The sequence below is a fragment of the Pan troglodytes genome, chromosome 5 (assembly GCF_028858775.2).
Source record: "Pan troglodytes isolate AG18354 chromosome 5, NHGRI_mPanTro3-v2.0_pri, whole genome shotgun sequence".
NCBI classification, from domain to species: domain Eukaryota; kingdom Metazoa; phylum Chordata; class Mammalia; order Primates; family Hominidae; genus Pan; species Pan troglodytes.
In genome coordinates this window covers 35,404,556-35,425,342 of record NC_072403.2, presented here as the reverse complement: position 1 = coordinate 35,425,342, position 20,787 = coordinate 35,404,556, and the positions used below count along the sequence as shown (strand labels likewise).

Sequence of the window (20,787 nt, the reverse complement as noted above, 5' to 3'; positions counted from 1 at the left end):
CACAGGCTACTCTCTGTGTTTTTCCCAGACTCATCACACAATCTAGTGCCTGTGCTTCTTCACAGGAATCCCACCCTGCAGAATGTCATGCATTCTTCCCCACCCTGACCAGGGTGTTGCCCGGCACCCACCATGGTCAGAACCTTAATGAGAGCCCCTGACCAGCCCCAGCTCCATCCCATCGATGCTCTATAGCCATCACAGCAGCACATCACCTTGCTTCATTTGTTCAATTGCACCCCAGCCAGCGTAACTCTTAGATTTCAGGATGGTGTCCACCCCCTGAGTTGTCCTCAGGTGCACCATTTGACCTTGTCCCATGACATCCTCACACAGGATTCACTCTCTCCCTTGTTTGCACCAGACTCGCGCCCAACCTTGCAAGGTCCCTTTCTCCCTTCCCTGCTTAGAGCACTCCCTCAACACTATCTGTACATTTTACTCTTTTTCACCCTTCACTCCTTAAAGATGTTTGTCCAGACCACCCCATTTAAATATCCACCCCTTTTTGACTCTTCTCTAAAAGATTTGTTTCTTTTAATGTGAAGATAATTGTCTATAATTATTTTCTATGTATTCTGTGTTGTGTGTTGTTATCAGTTTATTGTACTCCTGCCTCATTTGCACTTGAAGCCCCGGTAGGGCAGAGGCCACACCTTCCTCCTACCCTAGCATATTTCCAGCAAGTAGTAAAATGCCCTGCAAGTCTGACATTAACCCCCCATCATCTGGTGTTATCCATCGCTCACTAGTCCACCTTTCCACCTTGCATGTTTCCACATGTTTTCATTGTCTCTGCCTTCTTGAGGCTTCCCAACCATTTTCTAACTAGAATTCGACGAACATGTCTTTGGAGATTGTTCCCAGTGTTCTTGTAATTGATTTGTCAGTTTTTTACTCACTTGGAAAATGTCACTTGTATAATACTATGACTGTTATGTGAAATTCACACTGTTTTCTCTGTTGCCGAAAACTTGCTCAGGTTTGTAAATGTGCCAGTGATACTGGTAAGCAATGTACATTCTCTTATTTTAGATATGCAATGTGATACATTCTAAAGCAATTCTGAGATGTTTAGATTACAGCAATTCTTTAAATGTTGTTACTTGGATCATATTGATTTCTGCCTAGTGTAAATGACAAAATTGATAGGGATATGTTCATATCTCCTATTAGTTTGTTTCACGTCACACTAGAATTTGAAACAGAGTTTGATTTACATAATTTGATGTTGTCCTTTGATAAGTGAATGGCAGAAACCCTGGCCCTAGAGCACAGAAGGGCTGATCCGGGCTGCCTGTCTTTAGTCAGCGTGTTTTGTTCTAACAAAATGCCATAGATTAGGCTACAAACAGCAGATATTTATTTTCTCAGAGTCCTGGAGCTTGGAAGTTCAAGATCAATGTATCAGCAGAGTGGGCTTCCCCTGAGGCCTCCCTCTTTGACTTGAGATGGCCGCCTTCTCCCTGTGTCATGACATGGCCTTTTTCTGTGTACCCACATCCCTGGGGACACTTTCTATTCTTATGAGGATTTTAATTCTTTAGGATTAGGACCTCAGTCTTATGAGCTCCTTAACCTTAATTATCTCTTTAAAGGCCCTATCTGCAAATATTGTCACATTCAGGGTTAGGACTTTAGCCCGTGAAGTTTGGATGCCTGGAAGTAAGAGGCAGGTTGATCTCACAGAGTTGGGCTGCTGCTATGTTCAGGCAGGGGATACAATCTGGGCATTTTATGTGCCTTTACCCTGGGCCAACAGTTCCCCTGGAGGTGAGCATCTGGCTTATGGTTCTTTAGTTTTTTGTGGAAACGTCTCTATTATCCTTGCAGCTGATGAGCTCCTGGCAACACAGACAGTCCTCAGTTTCCTGAATTCTCTCACTCACTCAGAAAAACAAAAATGTCAAGGCTAGGTATGGACTATTACAGTTTAGTAAGTAATCCCCTTCCTTCCCTCTGGAATTCAGAACTACTGATGAAAGTGAATGAAGGAATGAGGACAGTGTCAGATGGAGAACAATGCATTACTTCTATTGCTCCTAAAATTGAACTGGAGAAAGTGGCTTGGATGTCTAAAAAACTGACTTTCAAAAGTGCCCCTTAAATGGTACCTACTCCAGAGGATCCCATCCCTCCTCCCTCTTCCTGCCTATCTCTCTTTGGAGGAAAGCAGTCCTTCTGGGGAACTCACCACCCACTGGTGAAGGGAGCACTCACTCCAGGTTATTCTTCCAAACTCACTCATCAGATTCCTTCCTTCTCCCCGGGAGGGAAAAAGTGGGGGGAAAGAGAGAGAGCCCAGAGCTTAAAATAGACCTGAGATTCTCAGTCTTAAATAGTATTGAGCAGCTCAAAGAACTTTTGTGGATCAGGGTTGTATCTTTCAATATTTACAGTATTAGTAATTATAACTCAGAACTTTACAAATGTTACTTATTAACTCCTTTAGAACATAAATTGTATGCCTATTCCATGTAAACATGAATAAATTTTAGAAAAAATAACTATGTTTTCTTTAAAAAGTTATGTTATTGAGAAGAGCAAGATGGTTTTGTATTTTGCAGACCTCTTAGAGGCCCAGCAGCAAGCTGGACATTCACAGCTGCTTCTGCATTGGTGGAGTTTTCCAGTTGGCAGCTTCATCTCACCTCATACAGTCTCTGGAAAACTCCACTTTCACTCAGGAGTGCATGAGTGTGAGAAACACAGACTCACTTCAATACTTCAAGTATTACCTGAGGATTATGTTGGCCTCCCTTCCCCTAAAAAGGTGTTGGGGACCACATCTCAAGAATTACTCCTCTGGGGTGATCCCCACCTGGAAATAAGGGCTGAGGGAGTGGAGGCACCCACCCTCTCACACCAGTTCCCTTGTTTGGAATTTTTAAAGAGAGAGGCATCCCAGCATTCACCCTGCAGTAGGGCAGAACTGTGTGGCACATCTTGAGAAGGGATCAGCAGGTGACCAGGACTGAGCCTCTGCCACCTGGAAGAAACTGTACCCCAGGACTGACCAGAGTGTCTTGTGGAGTTTCGGCCTCACCAGGAGGCACTTGAATCATGGTAACCATAAGACGCTGCACGGGACAGGAAGATGAATAGTAGCAATAGCAACTAGAGCAAATATGTTCACTGATGATTTCCTATATCTCAATATTGCTCTAATCACCGTGAAAACATGAAGCCAGTTTTCACACTCTATTAATAGGTAACATTATTATCTTGCTTCAGCCTAAGCCAAAAGGCCGCTTGGCCCACTTAGCTGATTGTTATCCAATGGTCCCAGCACATTTATAACAAATATAGTCCTTCACTATTGCTCTGATTTTTGGTTATCAATCATGTTTAGACTTATATGGGTCTGTCTCTGGGCCTTCTGCTCTGTTCTGTTGGCCTATTTATCCACCCTTGGACAACACCACACTTGATGTAGTTACTGCATCTTTCCCATGCATATCTATGCCCAGGAAACTGAGTCCTCCTACAAACAGCCAGAGAAGAACAAGACATATACGTACAGAAAATCAAAGATAAGAATGAAGCAGATTTCTTGTTGGAAAGTTGCAAGTTGTATGACAGTGGAGAAAATTCTTTAAAATATTAAAAGAAATAAATTTGTCAGCCTAAAATTTTTTACACAGTCAAAATATTTCCCAAAGAGATGGCAAAATAAAGAGGTTTTTGGAGACACAAAAAAGATGAAAGAAATCATCACCAGGAGATATGCAGACTGAGAAGTGGTAAAAGACATACATCCAGCAAGAGAATAATGACTCCACCTGGAAATCTGTGTCTATTTAAGGAAGGAGTCCTTTGCCCTGATGGTATCTTCTTAAGATGCCGAAATAAGTGGTGAGAGCCAACATTCTTGGCTTGTTCCTCATCTGGGGTGAAAGCATCCAGTCTTTCATTATTAAGGGTAATACCCACTAAATATCAACCACAGGATTTTTTTTTTGCTAGATGCCTTTTATCATTTTGAGAAACTTTGTTTCTATTCCTAGTTGACTGAAATTTTTTATGAGCCTATTGGATTTTGTCTAATGCTTTTTCTCAATCTACTGAAATAATGTTTTTGCCTTTTAATCTGTTAATGTGGTAAATTATATTGGCTCATTTTTCATGTTAAACCTGCCTTGTATCCCTGGGATAAATTTCACTTGGTCTTGGCATGCATATATTTATATTTCTAGTGCACATGTATGTATGTTTGTGAGAAAGTGATTCTGTGTGTGGCGATGCAGTAGACCTAGAATAGTAAAAAAAAAAAAAAAAAAAAAAAAAACTTTGAAAAAAGAAGAAGCAAGTGAGACAGTTTATAATACCCGACTTCAAGGCTTATTATAAAGGTTCAGAAATCCAGATGGTGTGATATTGGCAACAGGATGGACAAATAGGTCAACAGAACAGAAGAGGGTCCAGAATAGACCCTAACATATATCTTCAATTGATTTTGAAAAAGGTGTAAAGTAAATTCAGTGGAGAAAGGACAATCTTAGCAACAAACGGTCCTTAGAATTATTGGATATACATATGCACATATGAACAGAACTTCAATCCATACATGGCATCATACATAAAAATTAATTCAGAATTTATCATAAACTATAATGTAAGACCTAAAGCTGTAAGCTGTATGTAAGAAAAGAAAAGAGAATATCAGTGTAACTTATGGTTAGGAAAATATTTCTTGGATGAATATGAAAAGTATGATGCATAAGAGAAAAAATTGATCAATTGGATTTCATCAAAATATAAGATGTGTGCACTTTGAAAGACCCTGTGGGGAGAATGAAAAGGCAAGTTCCAGGCTGGAGGAAGTGGTTTCAAATCTCACATCTGATGAAGGACTCATATGTAGGATCTATAAAGAGCTCTGATGAATGGGCCCCTGGCAGCCCTTGGGAATCACAGGGGTGCTGTGCCATGGACAGACACGGAAGACACCTCCTACCCTGTCATTCATGTCTTCTGAGCAGCAGTACTCAGTGTCCCCTACAAATGCCCCCTCCTGGCCCACAGACCCTCCTCTCCCCACATCCACACCCTCAGGCCAGGCCCTGGGGCTCTTGTTGGGACAGGGCCCCTCCTGCAGGATACAGGGAGGGAGGAACAGTCAGTCTCAGGCTCTGGGTGCCCAGCTTCAAGCTTACCCACCTCAAGGCCCTCTGGGCCCATCTCACAGGATATAATGAGGTGGTCTGGCACCTACTGGACATGCCGTCTAGATCTAATCCTGAGCTGTGGAGCCAGAGGAAAGGAGGGATGTTTGTTGGACCAGTTACCCTGTTCTGCCGGGTCTCACAGGGCCCTTCGCTTAGAGCCCAGCTCTAGACACACAGCACAGAGGCCAAGAGGTGGCCAGCCCAGAACCTGCAGGCTGGGCTGGGGACCACACGAGGACTGCCTGGGGACAGCCAGAAGACCCCTCACTAGTTTTCTCACTACCTCATTTCTTATCAGCTACCTTACCTCCACCAAAACCCCCCTTCACGCAAAATCAGTAAGAGGAGGAGGATGGTAAAAGAATCAATGGGAAGAAAACAAAAAAAGGACAACCATTAACAGTCCAGAACCCTGGGTGGGAAGAGTGGAACTGGGAACAGACCCTTTCATTTCAACAGAGCCTTGACTGAAGGGGACTCCATCATCCCAGCAAGGAGGGAAGATTGAAACACTAGGTTCACTTGGAACTGATCCCTAAACTTCTCCTGAAACCCCACTGATATACTGACATGTGACTGCAGATGCCAGCGTTGCCTGTGGCATATTTCTAGAAAAATCACAGGCATTTATCAGTTTGTGGGACAAGTTTATTTCCGGAAGCTTCTGTGACCCAGAAGCAAAGCGTTAGCAGCTCAGAGTTGTAGAATCAGCATCTCAGATTATAGGATTATAGGATCTACCAGTTCGTAGATCTCACTATTGCAAGACTTCCCATGATTCAATTTGTAAAGTTCTCATCACAACTGCGATCATCAGCTTGGACTCCTGTGACTGAGACCACAAACCGAGTGGCTTAAACTACAGAAGTTTATTCTCTCTCGGTTCTAGGAGGCAGGAAGTCTGAGATCAAGGAGTGGGCAGGATAGGTTTCTTCTGAGGACTCTTTCCCTGGCTCCTAGATGGATATCTTCTCCCTGTGTCCTCACATGGTTGTCCCTTGTGGTGTTTGTATCCTAATCTCGTCTTCTTATAAGGACACTAGTCCTACTGGATTAGGGCCCATTCTAATAATCCATTTAATTTCACCTCAAGTAAAGATTAAATTAAGGGCTAGTGTGAGCTCTCATCTCAGAATCAGAGCCATTACTTCAGTCCCAAAGCAAAGGTTACCTGGCTGTTTTGGATGCACTGAGGCAGACACCTCCTTCAGAGCCTGGTCCCAGAGACAGTTTCTACCAACTGCTTGTTTTTCTGTGTATGGGCCTTACTTTATTGTTTCTTTGCATGTTGTATTATTTCGTTCTTTTTTTTTTAACTTAGCATTTTAAACAGTATAATGTGGCAACTCTGGAAGTCATATTTTTTCTGTTCCCAGATTTTACTATTGCTAGTGGTTGTTTTTTGATCAGGTTTTTAAAAACTATCTGTCAAGTCTGTTCTTTTTTGTTTTTTTGTTTTGTTTTGTTTTGTTTTTGTTGTTGTTGTTGTTCAATGTGGCCACTGAAGTCTCTGCTTGGTTAGCTTAGTGGCCAGGTAAAGACTGGACAAAGATTTCCTTACGTTTCTGGAAGTAATGTCTCCCAGTGTATGTAGAGAGGCTCTGTGTGCAGGTAGATACAGGTCTTCAAAGCCCAACCAAGCAGTTTACACTGTGTCCTAGCCTTCATTTCCTGTCTGTGCAGTGCCTCAAACTTATTCAGGGTTAGAGCTTAGAGCCTGCTCAGGTCTGTTCAAAGCATATATGCAGCACTTGTCATGCCCACATCTATGCATGCATGTGGCCGTCTGAACTTTCTGGAGTATATTAAGGCTTTTCAATCCCCTTTATGGACATCTCATTCCTTGACATTTCGTTTTTAAGTTCTTGGTTAGGCTATTGTTTGTTCCAACTGTTATTTATGACCATAAGCAACCATGATGTTCAACAACTGCCTATGATTCTTTTTACTCATTTCCCCAGGAAATACATTGTTCTCTCTGGGATAGCTCTGAGTCAAGTCAAATAAGGATAGCATTGTGAGTTCTAGGGAACAACCAGACAGGTAAAATAATAACAATCTTCTGGAAATAAGGGATTAAAGGATCTGTAACCCTATTGTGTCCCCTCCAGTGATTTCATGTCTGCTGGTTTTCACCATGATTGTGGACTGTTGGTTTTTAAGAGCTGAGGAGGAAGGAACAGGAGTGGAACCAGTTAAAACATCACAGAGCTCACTGTTCTTATCAAGATCCAGCTATTATTCTTGAACAAACACTCCCCAGATTGCAGCAAGCCTTTGGTTAATTTCTAGAGTTCTAAACAATATTAATTCTGACAAATTCCTCCATAGTTCATTTTACTCTTAGGCAGTAGGTCATTTTTGGAAGTCATTATTCTGTTATTTTTGTTGATGTCACTGTGTTACCGGAAAGGGGCCCCAATCCAGACCCCAAGAGAGGATTCTTGGATCTCACATAAGAAAGAATTTGGGGTGAGTCCATAAAATGAAAGCAAGTTTATTAGGAAAGTAAAAGAATAAAGTATGGCTACTCCATAGACAGAGCAGTGGCATGGGCTGCTCAACTGAGTATACTTACAGTTATTTCTTGATTATATACTAAACACGGAGTGGATTATTCATAAGTTTTCTGGGAAGACGGTGGGCAATTCTCAGAACTGAAAGTTCTTCCCCTCTTTAGATTATATAGGGTTACTTCTGGACATTACCATGGCATTTGTAAACTGTCACGGCATTGATGGGAGTGTCATTCAGTATGCTAATGCATTATAATTAGAGTATAATGAACAGTGAGGAGGACCAGAGGTCACTTTCATTGCCATCTTGGTTTTGGCCGGCTTCCTTACAGTATCCTGTTTTATCAGCAGGATCTTTGTGACCTATATCTTATGCCAACCTCCTATCTCATCCTCTGACTGAGAATGCCTAACCTTTTGGGAATGCAGCCCAGCAAGTTTCAGCCTTACTTTACCCAGCCACTACTCAAGATGGAGTCACTCTGGTTCAAACGCCTATAACAACAGTATGGTTTTTTGTTTTATTGGAATTGTTGCTTTAGGGATTATGATATAAACATTTAACCTTTCATGGTCTACTTAGAATGAATAGATCCATTTATTATTATTAGTTTATTCAGTAATTGTCATATGTATTACATCTGTATGAATCCCCATCAGTGTTGTACTTTTTAGTTCCAACAGAGATACATATTTTAAAGAATTCAAAAAGAGAATAATATACGATTGCATTTACCCAGATAATTACCCTTTCTGTTGGTCCTTTTTCATTCATGATATTCTGATTTTCCCTCTGGTTTTATTTCCTCTCTGCCTGAAGCAGTGCAATCCATGCTTAAAAGCATTTCTTTTAAATCAGATGAGTTGGTGATACCTACTTTTACTGAGAATATCTTTACTTCATCTTCGTTTCTGAAGAATATTTCAACTTTATATAGAATTGCCCAAATGAGTGTCAATTGTGAGGAATGGGAATTAATGACATTGGCTGCTAAAATGGAGTGAAGAAGGTAGGTGAACAGCTCTGGTCTGAGACCAAGGTTCCCATGCAAGACTTGGTTTTTCTGCTGGGCTTTAAGACCCCAAAGCCCAAGAAAACACTATCGTCTTATGAAATTTCCAAGAAGAAGACCATCCACCTCACCCTAAAGGTGGTGAAGCCCAAGATGTGGAGCTGCCCATGTTTCTGGTGGAAACATGTGATGAGGAGCAGAGAAACCTCCGCCTGGCATGACTTAATTTAAAAAAATATGGTAGATTATGGCATCAGAAAGGACAAATTACATTTCTTGACATACCACTCCACTGGAGGTGACCCAGGGGTAGAGAGATGCTTAAGGAAAAGCAGTTCATTTTCTTCTGGCTCATGTTCAGTAACCAGGGTGCCCAAATACTTTGAAGACGGAGTCTTAATCCAGAAGATAGGAGTTCTGTGTAACCTATACTATATGGTTACTTGATAGCAACAAAGTCCTTGTTGAAATATTCTGTTATAACTCAAAGGTTATATTATGTTTGCTTTTTTTTTTTCTGGACTCTTTAGTGGAAAATGGAAAAAAAATACTACAAATAAAACATTAAACTTTTCCTTCCAATATTTCACCTTTATTTCAGTCTCAAAAAAGTTGTTATTTGCAACTTTAATGTGGCCAGAACCATATACATTTGAAAGTCTGCTAAATTGAAAACAATAGAGCCTGCATTTTGGTTGTAACAATCCATTGTGTGTATTTGCATGTGATTATAGACTTGCTAAGTTTTAGTTCCTCCTTTCCTCTGGCTGTAACTTGAGGCAGTGAAGGAGAAAGAGAAGGGAAAAAAGGGTCAATAGAAGAAGGAGCAACTGGACAGAAAGAACCTTGAGGAAGAAGGAAAGAAGACATGTGCAGGGGGTTGAATGCTTATGTCCTTCCAAAATTCATATGTTGAAATCCTAAACCACCAAGATGATGGCATTAGAACATGGGGCCTTTGGGCAGTGATTAGGTCATGAGGGAAGAGGCTTCATGATTGGAATTAGTGCCCTCATAAAAGAGACTCCAGAGAGTTGGTAGCCCCTTTCACCATGTGTGGGCACAGCAAGAAGTCACCTTCTATAATCAGAAAGCAGGCCCTCAATAGGCATGAAATCTGCCTTAATCTTGGAGTTTCCAGCCTCCAGAACTGTAAGAAAGAAATGTTTGTTATTTATAAACCACCCAATTTATGTGTAGCTTATGATAGTAGCTTGAATGAACTAAGCTAACACGGTAAGAACCAGAAATGAAGATAGAGTGATGGTGATGACTGTCAAGCACACTCATGAGAAGCAAGGCAAGGCCATGGCCTAGCTGATTTGGCTGGAGAAGATATGAGCCACTTTTACACTTACATATAAAAAAGAAGTAAAAGCTTATTATTTACATATAAAAAAGAAGTAAAAGCCAAACTTGACAATTCCCTGGCTCCTTGTCCTACACACCAAAAAGGATGACACGGAAACAAAAGGGGCCAGACGACTGTGACACTGTTGTGGAATATACCACTGGTGAGGAGTCAGTTGTAGAATCCAGCTATTCCTCATTATATTCTTCAGCTATATCCTAAAGGGTGTGGGGCAGAAAACGCCATGCTCCATCCAAAACCTGGGAGACAGTAAAGACTTGTCACATGACATACTCCCAGGGATATAAGAAGGAGAGTAAGAGATGGCATTGAGGCAGGTTCTAAAGGGCCTCCCATCCTCTCATATTCCAGGAGGATCAAAAAGCATCCTTCTAAATCTCAGATTAGCTGTTCTTCAAGCCTTTGCTTACATGACCTACGTAGATACATGCAAGGTGTCCAGAATGCTATGATGGAGTAGTTCCCCTACACTGACATGACAATTGGAGAGCAATTATATAACCAGAAATAGGCATGGTGGAGTTAGGAAATCTATAGAAGTGATGATAGTAAAAAGAACAGAATGGAGGATAGAAATATTAAGAATGGACAATGATAGGAATGATAATATTTGAATTTATGGTGCCTTATGGAGCTACCTATCTCCTTTCACCCAATTTCTTTTATCTTTCTGTCCCTCTCTTTCTCATTCTCCCTCGCATAGATAACATAGCCACACTGTGACCCACCACAGTGGCTCAGGTGTATGTGGGAAGGGTAGTAGTCTGGAAAACTTAACATGTTCATAAATCCTGAAGAAACTCTTCTTACTTTTGAAAGTATATTAAGCAGCTCTCCAGCTTTCCCTGGAGTCTCTTTCCTTCCCTAGTAACCTCCTGAGTGCTCGCTTTATCTCCTTGTTCCTCAGGGTGTATACGAGAGGGTTAAGTGAAGGAGTGCCCACTGCATAGAAGAGACCAAAGAACTTGCCCCTCCCTTGGGCATATGGATTTTTGGGCTGGAGGTAGACAGCAATGACTGAGCTGTAGAAGAGGGTGACCACAGTGAGATGGGAGGAGCAAGTCCCAAAGGCCTTTCTCCATGCTGTGGCAGAGTTAATCCTCAGCACTGCCTGGGCAATGGCTCCATAAGAGGCAAGGATGGGGCTGAGGGGCACAACCACGAAGATGACACTGGACACAGCCAACTGGATTTCATTGTAGGAGGTATCTCCACAGGAGAGTTGAATCAGAGATGAGACCTCACATAAAAAGTCATCTATCTGCTGGTGGGGACAGAAGGGAAAGTGGAGGGTGGGTGGTGTCTGGACTATTGATTGGACCAGACTCATAACCCAGGCCACAGATGCCAGCTGCCAGCACAGGCGGGGGTGGATGATGGTGGCATAGTGGAGGGGCTGGCAGACAGCCACGTATCGGTCAAAGGCCATCACTGTCAGGAGGATGCACTCAGTGGTCCCCAGGGACAGGAAGATGAAGAGCTGGACAGAGCAGCCCAGGAAGCTGATGGTCTTCTTTGGGCCCCAGAGGTTGACCAGCATCTGGGGGACACAACTCGTGGTAAGGCAGAGGTCCAAGAAGGAGACGTCAGAGAGGAAAAAGTACATTGGAGAGTGGAGCCTGGGGTACAGTACAGACAGCAGGATGATGAGTGTGTTGTCCACCAGGGTCAAGAGGTAGGAAGTGAAGACAACCACAAAGAGAGTCCTTTCCAGTGCTGGGTGTTCAGAGAAGCCCAGAAGGAGGAAGCCCATGGGGGAGCTTTGGTTAACCATGGCCTGTTCTTGTTTGTACCTGGAGGGATGAGGCTGTCACCCTAGTGTGATTCAACCTGTCTTATCAAAACTCAGGCTGGGTGTTTGTGATGTCACAGTAGGTGGGTGTTTCTTTTCTGTCTCTGCTCGCCCAGCCTCCCTTTCCCAGGCTTATCATCATCCAGTAGCTCCTTCTCGTTCCTTGTTCCTTCTGATCAAACGTTGTCTAGCAGAAGTGAGGAAACCAAGAATGTGCTGGAAAGCAGGTGGAACCTCACATTGGTGCCTCTGACCTTCTGGTTGAGGGCAAAGAAAGCTGATGTAAAACATGGATTAATTAACCGATCTTCATTAATTCAACAATAAATTGTTAGGCTCTATCTTATTCTAAATGTTGTGGTAGTTCTGAATATTTCATTATGTACATCCATAAAGAATTAGAAAAGAATCATTTGATAGAATTTCCCTACTATTCATATGTATGCAAAATTATTCTGTATTCTGGGGCATAGGTTACCTGGAATTATTCATGTTTTATCTACTTTATCTTTGTTTGCAGAGGTGTCAGTCAGAGGCAGAGTGTAGAATTAACAAAGAGATTTCTCCCCTGTGTGTATTAACTCCATTCATAGAAAAATCAATGAGGTATTTTGTTCCTTCTCCATTAAAAAAATCATGATTCATTAAACTAAATGTAAGAGCTTCCTCTACAAATGAAAATCCCTAACCTCAACTTAACATTATGTAGAATGTAGCAAAATGACATGAAAAAAATGCTGCCAATTGTCTTGTTCTGGGGCTTAGAAATTAAAAAGATGATTTAATTTTTAAAATTTTTTGCCTCTCAAATAAGATTATGTCAATAGCAAAATAGAGAGTTGATATTGGGACGTTTAAGTAGAAATTATTCAGGATCTAGAAGAATTTAAAGAAAAAAAGGAAGGAATTAGAATTTGTTACTTTCTTAATTCTATTCACTATTTAAGATTTAAAACATTATTTTTATAAAAATTCATACCCCCAAATTTTAAGAGTAATTTAAAGAATTTCTGAATGTTCTTTATCTATATTAGTAAGTGCTAACACTTGACATTTTTATCATTACATCTTTATCTTTACATATGCAATTATATTTACCCTGAGCTACTGAACAGTGAGTTGTATATATAATGCCTCTTCACTTCTTCATGTTTCTAAGATAGAAATTTTTTTTAGTGTAAAAACAGCTCAGTTACTAAATACAGGAAAGCCAACATTGATAAAGTATTATTGGCCAGGTGTGGTGGCTCACGCCTATAATCCCAGCACTTTGGGAGGTCAAGGCGGGTGGATCACCTGAGGTCAGATGTTTGAGACCAGCCTGATCAACATGGTGAAACCTTGTCTCTACAAAAAAAAAAAAAAAAAAAATTAGCGGGGTGTGGTGGTGGGTGTCTGTAATCCCAGCTACTCAGGAGGCTGAAGCAGGAAAATCGTTTCAACCTGGGAGGTGGAAGTTGCAGTGAGCTGAGATCGTGCCATTACACTCCAGCTTGGGCAACGAGAGAGAAACTCTTTCTCAAAACTAACTAAATAAATAATAAAATATTATTACTTACTCTGTGGACCATACTTATAATTTTGCCAATAATTTCTGTTATATACGTGTTTTCCCATGGAAGATCCACTCCAGATTATGTATGTCTGAGCTTGCCCTCTTAAGTAGCCTTTCCTTAGTCAGTGAAATAACAAGCCTTAAAGTATAGGCTGGTCGGTTCAGTTCCTAGCATGAGAAGCGGAGAGACTAGAAGAGTATGGCCTCATGTATTCAATAAACACTGGGAAATACATGGGAAAATTGAGACCCTCCCCAACACCACCGCCCAGAATTGAAGGCAAATAAATTAAGATGAGGTGTGGGTTAGCAAAGAGTCTGCACAATAAAGGAGGAATCTGGGTGGGTGGGCCACGGAAAGCCTTTAGGAGGAGGTGACATGCATTTTTGCTGTAAAAGACTGTGCTGAGACACATGAGGCAAGCTCAATGATGGGGGTGGGATGCGGCACCACCCTGGCAGGTAAGAGGCAGAAACTGAGGGTTTTCTGAGCACAGACAATGGCAGGAGGGCCGTTTAGGGGATGTGGCCATTTAGGGCAAGCAAGTTGGTGGTCTCATTGGCAGCCAGTGCCCTGGGACTTTATGGGATGGCACAATCACCTCTGCATCACAGGACCCTGTCTGGTGTTAAAAGCTGCCTCCCATCTCCCTTTTCATCAAGACTCCCTCCTTTTTGTCTCCTTCTATATTCCTTCCCCCATCATTACGTCTCTCCTTGAGGATAAGATTTGTTCCCTTAATTTTTTAAAAATCATATAAACAAAAAGTATATAAAACACATCTATGGATTTTATGGAATAATAAACACATGGTGTACCTGAATCTCCTCCTGATTTAAGAACAGATCAAATATTACTGGTATCTTAGAAGTCTTCTGTGTTCTCCTCCCTGATCACATCTCCTTGTCTCCCACTGAAGAAGTAAACACTATTCTGATTATTTTAAATGTATCGTTCCTTTTTAAACTTTGCAGCCTCATATCTTTTGTGTCTCAGCAATTGTCCAGAGTTTTATTCATCCATAAACTGCAGCATTTCTTACATTCTTACTCTCTTGGCAACTTGTCTCACTGTATGTTTTTTCTTAATCTCTTCAGTTTATATCTTCCTTTGACCCTCTGCACTCTCCTATTTTCTATCTTTAATAACATGCCTTTTCCTTACCCTGTTTCTTCTGGTCCTTTTCTCTGACACCAATAATAGGCAAGCACTACTTTCCCTACATCCCATTAACTCCACACAGAAGCACATTAATTTATTCTTTTTTGGTCCTCAAAGAGCCAGTCATGTACTAACTGCTACAAAGTTATGAGACAAATTCTGCCCTACAGTTCAATAATAATAACCACTTATAGTTTTGACAGTTACTATCTGTTGATGTCCTATATACTAACACTGTGATAAATAATTTCCTGGAATATCTGCTTCTTAAAAGAACCCTGCTAGACAGTTAATATCTCTGCAGAAGAATAAACAGTCTCAAAGAGGTTAAGTAACTTGCCCAGGGTTACCCTGCCAATGAGTGTCAGTGCCAGGATTGTAGACCCTGTTTGCTTCAGAACTGTCTTAAGAACATGTGGAAATTGATGGGCTGTAGGGGAATAAACTTGTGACTTACTTGCAATTAAGTCAGACTCTCTTCACGGCCTTGCTGCCACAGCTTCCCCATAGAAAGGAACTTCTGGACTGGTTGGAGCCTCCACTTGTGATCTCACAATGAGAACTACAAGCAAACTAAAGAGGAATGTTACACTCTTGATGTTTATTGGAACTTGGATTTCAGTTAAGAGTATTGATTGCCAGTGCTTACTTCCATGGGCACTCAAAAAAGCGCTTCATATTTACGGCTCCTTATAACTTCAAAAGGTGGGTACTATTATTACCTTCCCTTACAGATCAATAATTGAAGACATGTAGAGGTTGAATATCTTGTTCTGGAAAGTACAGCTAGTAAGTACCAAAGACCAAATTTTAACCCAGGTGGGCTGGCTGAAGAAGCTATGCACTAACCACATTCCACCATTGCTCTGCCAGACACATGAGCTGGAGTTAGCGCTTTACTATGGAACTCTTGCTAACGACTTCTTTTCCTCAATCCAGTAAGTTAACCTCTCTTTTAGTGACATTAAAGGCAGAAAAAAAGGCATAGTGAAATGATGGGGGGGAGGAATCCCAAGACTCCTATCCCATAGAGAGAAGTAGCTCATTAATTCTGCCAAGACTAGGGGCCCCATAACCTATAGACAGCTAATTGGCCACAGCTACTAATGGTTAAGAAGGAATGTGAAGATTCAAAGGAAGTGTGCCAGCAACTGAGTTCCCTTTGGCATATAAAAAGGTCACCTCTGCTTCTCCGTGTCACTGGGGAGTAGAAGGGCACTATTCTCTCCTGATCCACACCTTCTGAGTGTCCCATATTTCCAGCCTTCCTCTCAAGCCTCGAATGTGCTCATTCAATCCCCCCTGACTTTGGTTTATTTCCTTTCTCTTTTTAAAATTAAGATATAATTTACATAATGAAGTGCACATATTTTAATGGACAATTCACTGAATGTGAACAAATGTATACATCCAGACAACCATTACCCTACTGAAGATATAGAACATTTCCATCACTCCAGAAATTTCATCATGCCCATTTACAATAATTCTCCCCATGCTCTAGGCAACCACTGCTCTGATTTCTATCATTTTGTTTTGCTTTTTCCAGAACTTCACATAAAAGATTCATTCAGCACATACTCTTTTGTGTTTGGTGTGTTATACTCTACCACAGTTTGGAGAATCATCCCTGCTGTTTTGTGTATCAATAGTCCAATTCTTTTTTAAAAATATCAGTGAGTAGTATTCTCTTGCCTAAATATATCACAATTTTTTCATCCGTTCACTTGTTGATGAACATTCTGGTTTGTGGTTGTTTTAAAATATGGCCCCCAATTTTCTTATATCCCCTTCACAAAGTAGAGCCTATTTCCTTTACCTTTGCATGGGAGCTGTACTGAGTGACTCAGTTTTAACAAATAGAATCTGGTAGAAATGATGGGATGTGACATCAAAGACTATGTCACAGTAGCATTGTGACTTCTTCTTTGTGGATTGTTTACTTTGGAGGAAGCCATCCTAGCAGTGAATGGAAACATACATATGGGGAGAAACTAAGGCTCCCTACTAAAAACGTGCAACATGTGACTGGGACATCTTGTAAGTGAATCCTTCAGCTTCATCCAAATCTTCTTAGAAATACAATCAGCTGACATCTTGACTACAATGTCAAGAAAGATCCTAAAATAGATACATCTACTATGTATTCACAAAAAGTTTTTTAAAAAGTTAAAAGAAAGATCCTAAGCTAGTACCAGCTACTATTTAGCTGCTTCTGAATTGCTGGCCCATAGAAACTGTGAGATAATAAATATTTGTTGTTTGAAGCCATTAAATTTTGGGATAACTTTTTATGCTGTAATAGAGAACCAGTGTGGGGTGGTTTCCAGTTTTTGCTGTTGTGAATCAATCTGCTATAAACTTTCATGTACAAGTCTTTTGTGGATGTGTATTTTCATTTCTCTTTGGTCAAAACCTATTAGTGGAATTTCAGGGTCATGTGATAGACATTCTAGTGGATATCAGGTGATATCTCATTATAGCTTTTATAGCTTTTTAATTTAATTTTTTTTTTTTTTGAGACGGAGTCTTGCTCTGTTGCCCAGGCTGGAGTGCAGTGGCGCGATCTCGGCTCACTGCAAACTCTGCCTTCCGGGTTCACGCCATTCTCCTGCCTCAACCTCCTGAATAGCTGGGACTACAGGCGCCCGCCACCATGCCCAGATAATTTTTTGTATTTTTAGTAGAGACAGGGTTTCATCATGGTCTCGATCTCCTGACCTCGTGATCCGCCCACCTCGGCCTCCCAAAGTGCTGGGATTACAGGCGTTAGCCACCGTGCCCGGCTTTTTTTATTTTAGACTGAGTTTCACTCTGTCGCCCAGGCTGGAGTACAGTGGTGTGATCTCGGCTCACTGGAACCTCCGCCTCCCGGGTTCAAGTGATTCTCCTGCCTCAGCCTCCTGAGTAGCTGGGATTATAGACATGTACCACCATGCCCAGCTAATTATTGTATATTTAGCAGAGACGGTGTTTCACCACATTGACCAGGCTGATCTCGAACTCCTGATTTCAGGTGATCCACCTGCTTAGGCCTCCCAAAGTGCTGAGTTACATGTGTAAGCCACCACGCCAGGCTAATTTTTAAAATTTTTTGTTGTATATGTATATGCTTAGGATATACAGGATTTCCTTTTTTTTTTTTTTTTTTTTTTTTTGAGACAAGTCTCATTCTGTCTCCTAGGCTGGAGTGCAATGGCATGATCTCGGCTCACTGAAACCTCCGCCTCCTGGGTTCAAGTGATACTCCTGCCCCAGCCTCCCAAGTAGCTGGGATTACAGGTGCATGCTGCCACACCCGGCTACTTTTTTGTGTTTTAGTAGAGAGGGGGTTTCACCATGTTGCCCAGGCTGGTCTCGAACTCCTGAGCTCAGGCAATCCACCCGCCTCGGCCTCCCAAATGATGTTTTGATATACATAGTTAAATGATTACTATGGTCAAGCCAATTAACATATCTATCAACTCACAGTTACTTTTCTTGTGGTAGGAGTACTTAAAATCTATTCTCTTAGAAATTTCCAGTATATAATACAATGTTATCAACTGTAGTCCTCAGGCTATACATTAGATCTCTAGACTTATTAATCTCACAGTAGTTTTAAAATTTACAATTATCCAACAACTAAGTCATTGAGCATCTTTTCATTGGTCATTTATATATTCTTTTGTGAGGTGTCTGTTCAAGTCATTTGTCCATATTTTATAGTGTTTCCTTTTATGATAAAAGTATATGAGTTCTTTATATATTCTGCATAAAAGTCCTTTGTCAAATAAATGCATTGTGCTATTTTTTCAGTCTGTGGTTTGATGTTTCATTTTGAATGGTGTCTTCAAGGAAGAAGAAGCTTTTAAGTTTGATTAACTCAAAATTCATCAATTATCTTTTTGCAGTTAAATGCTTTTTGAATCCTAAGAAATCTTTACCTATTCTAAGCTCATAAATATTTTATTTTATGTTCTTCTTTAGAAGCTTTTAATTTCTAGCTTATATGTTTATTTATATGACCCATGTTAATTTTTTTGTATGTTGTGATATAGGAGTCATAATTCATTTTCATACATATAATAAAATATTATGAAAATGGCTGCTTTTTTAAACAAATCATAATGGTACAGTTTTTATACCTATATCTAGTTCCTCCAGTACCATTTGTTGCAAAGAATATCGTTTCCTGTATTGAATTATCTTGGTGTCTTTGTGTAAAATCAATAGATCTTATGTGTTTGGCTCTATTTCTGCACTTTCTATGCAGTTCCACTGATCTCACCAGTTGATGACATTTGGATTGTTTCTACTTTTTGGCTGTTACTAATAATGTTCTTATGAAGAGTCATTGAAGGCATATGATTTAAATTGTCTTGGATATTACCTGACAGTGGAATTATTGGGTTGTATAGTAAATTTTTTTTAATAAAAAACCTGCCAAATTGTTTTCCAAAGTGGCTCTGTCAATTTTGACATATTCTTGCCAACACTTAATCAGTATTTCACATCTTTGTCAACATCTTATACCATCAGTTTCTTATTATAGTCATTCTAGTAGACTTGTAAGTATTGTGTTTAATTTCATGTTCTTAATAACCAATGATAAAGAGCATCCTTTCATGCCTTTTTTTTCCTTCTGGGCCCCAGCTGATTGGATGATACCCATCTATATTGACAGTGGATCTTCCCTACCCAATGAAAGACTATATTGTCCATTAATTCTTTAAAAATGGTTTTAATTTAACTATTTATATTAGATGTTTTGAATCTCTGTTTGCTAAATTCAACAGCAGTCCCACTTACAGTCAGTTTCCATTAACTGCATTCTTTTCTCTAAGACTTGATTATACTTTCCTGTTTCTTTGCATGTCTCATTTTAGATACTATATTGAAAAGTTTATATTCTTATTTTTTTCTAAGAATTATTTTGTTAACTTTATTGGACATAATCTGTGGACTGTGTATCTTCCACCATTTATGGCTTCCATGGTTTCAACCTAGCTTTTAAAAATTCATATTTTAAAATCTTGGATCCCAGAAGTTTCCCTTGTTCTTGCACAGCTTAGTGTTCAGTCAATGATTGGGTGAAGGTTTTGGTCAAATATTTTGAGTTCAAAAGGTTTCCATTCTCTGCTAATGCATCTGCGTTTGTGCTGGGACCATATTCAAATTCAGAGAGCTTTTAAGTTTGTCTTGGATTTTACTTTGTGCTGGTTTCTCTCATATTTCTTCTGTACATACCTGTAGTTTCCCAGTCAGCCAGGAATGTGTAGAGATCTTATCTAATTCTTCTATAGCTATCTAATTCCCAGCATCTTCCCATTACATTTCTGATAGGTTCACTGTTCGCCTCATTAAAACTGTAACCTCTGGATACCTGAGCCTTAAACACGATTGAGTTTGTTACTTTTACTGACATAAACCCTGGGCATGAGTTTTTATCTTTGTTCCAAATAATCTCAACCCTCTTTAATAGTGTAATTGTTGATTTTCATGGCCATTCCTGACTGGCAAAACTACCATCAACTGAGTTGGAGTAGTACTGGAGCACTTTTCATAAGACAGGCACAGTTACCTATGATTCTTACCTAAGCTTCTAGCACTGCTTTATGAAAAAGTGGTTCTCAATTTATTATTTGCCTTGGTTTATTTCCAGACACCTGAAATGATTGTTTTTGACAATTTTTCTGGTTTTATAATTTATTTGTGAGGTGGAGGAAGGAAGGATTTGCTGTCCTCTTTAATTCACCATATCTGGTGAATTTTATTTTTAATGTATATATATTAATTTATATTTATTATTTATTTTATAATTTATATTATAATTTTATTTTTAATCTATAAGTGTATTTATGATTAGGCTGTCTTTATATTTAAAGTGCAAGTTTTTTTTCTTGGGGATACCATATGGATCCTGAACTTATAAGAGTCTACTCTGACTTAATACAATACCCTTTAACATAGAATATAAAAATCTGATAATAATAAAATTAGTTATAATTCCTCCCATTCTTTGTGCAGCTATTGCCGTGTTTTACTTTACACATGTTACAACCCTTGTAATATATTATCATTACTTTTAGGCTTTTAATGAATTTAAGAAAAGGAAGAAGATAACTTTTATATACACTCTTATGTTTCCAATCTTGAAAGTTTTTCATTCCTTCTCATAGATTTGAAACTCCAAATATTATAATTTCTCTATAGCCTGAAAAACTTCC

At 40.0% G+C, this 20,787-nt stretch overlaps 2 protein-coding genes across 5 annotated transcripts in view; one reads left to right on the top strand and one right to left on the bottom strand.

The window, feature by feature from the left end:
- Positions 1-10,074: 10,074 nt before the first annotated feature.
- LOC462525 (olfactory receptor 2H1-like) lies at positions 10,075-16,451 on the bottom strand (the record flags this gene model as incomplete). Its single annotated transcript, NM_001280384.1, is given in 5 exon segments — positions 10,075-10,308; positions 10,880-12,118; positions 14,236-14,330; positions 15,036-15,151; positions 16,398-16,451. A coding segment is annotated over 1 exon segment (951 nt). The 5' UTR covers positions 11,844-12,118; positions 14,236-14,330; positions 15,036-15,151; positions 16,398-16,451.
- The window catches only part of OR11A1 (olfactory receptor family 11 subfamily A member 1), a 52,128-nt gene continuing 46,470 nt past the window's right edge, over positions 15,130-20,787 (top strand). For 2 of the 4 annotated variants that reach the window (XR_002944214.2, XR_002944215.2), the window contains exon 1: positions 15,130-15,283. The gene's annotated coding sequence lies outside the window, so the exon portion shown is untranslated. Of the gene's footprint in view, positions 15,284-16,264; positions 16,619-20,787 lie in introns of those variants that run through there. The other 2 variants (XR_002944213.2, XM_009450774.3) reach the window with 1 other exon arrangement.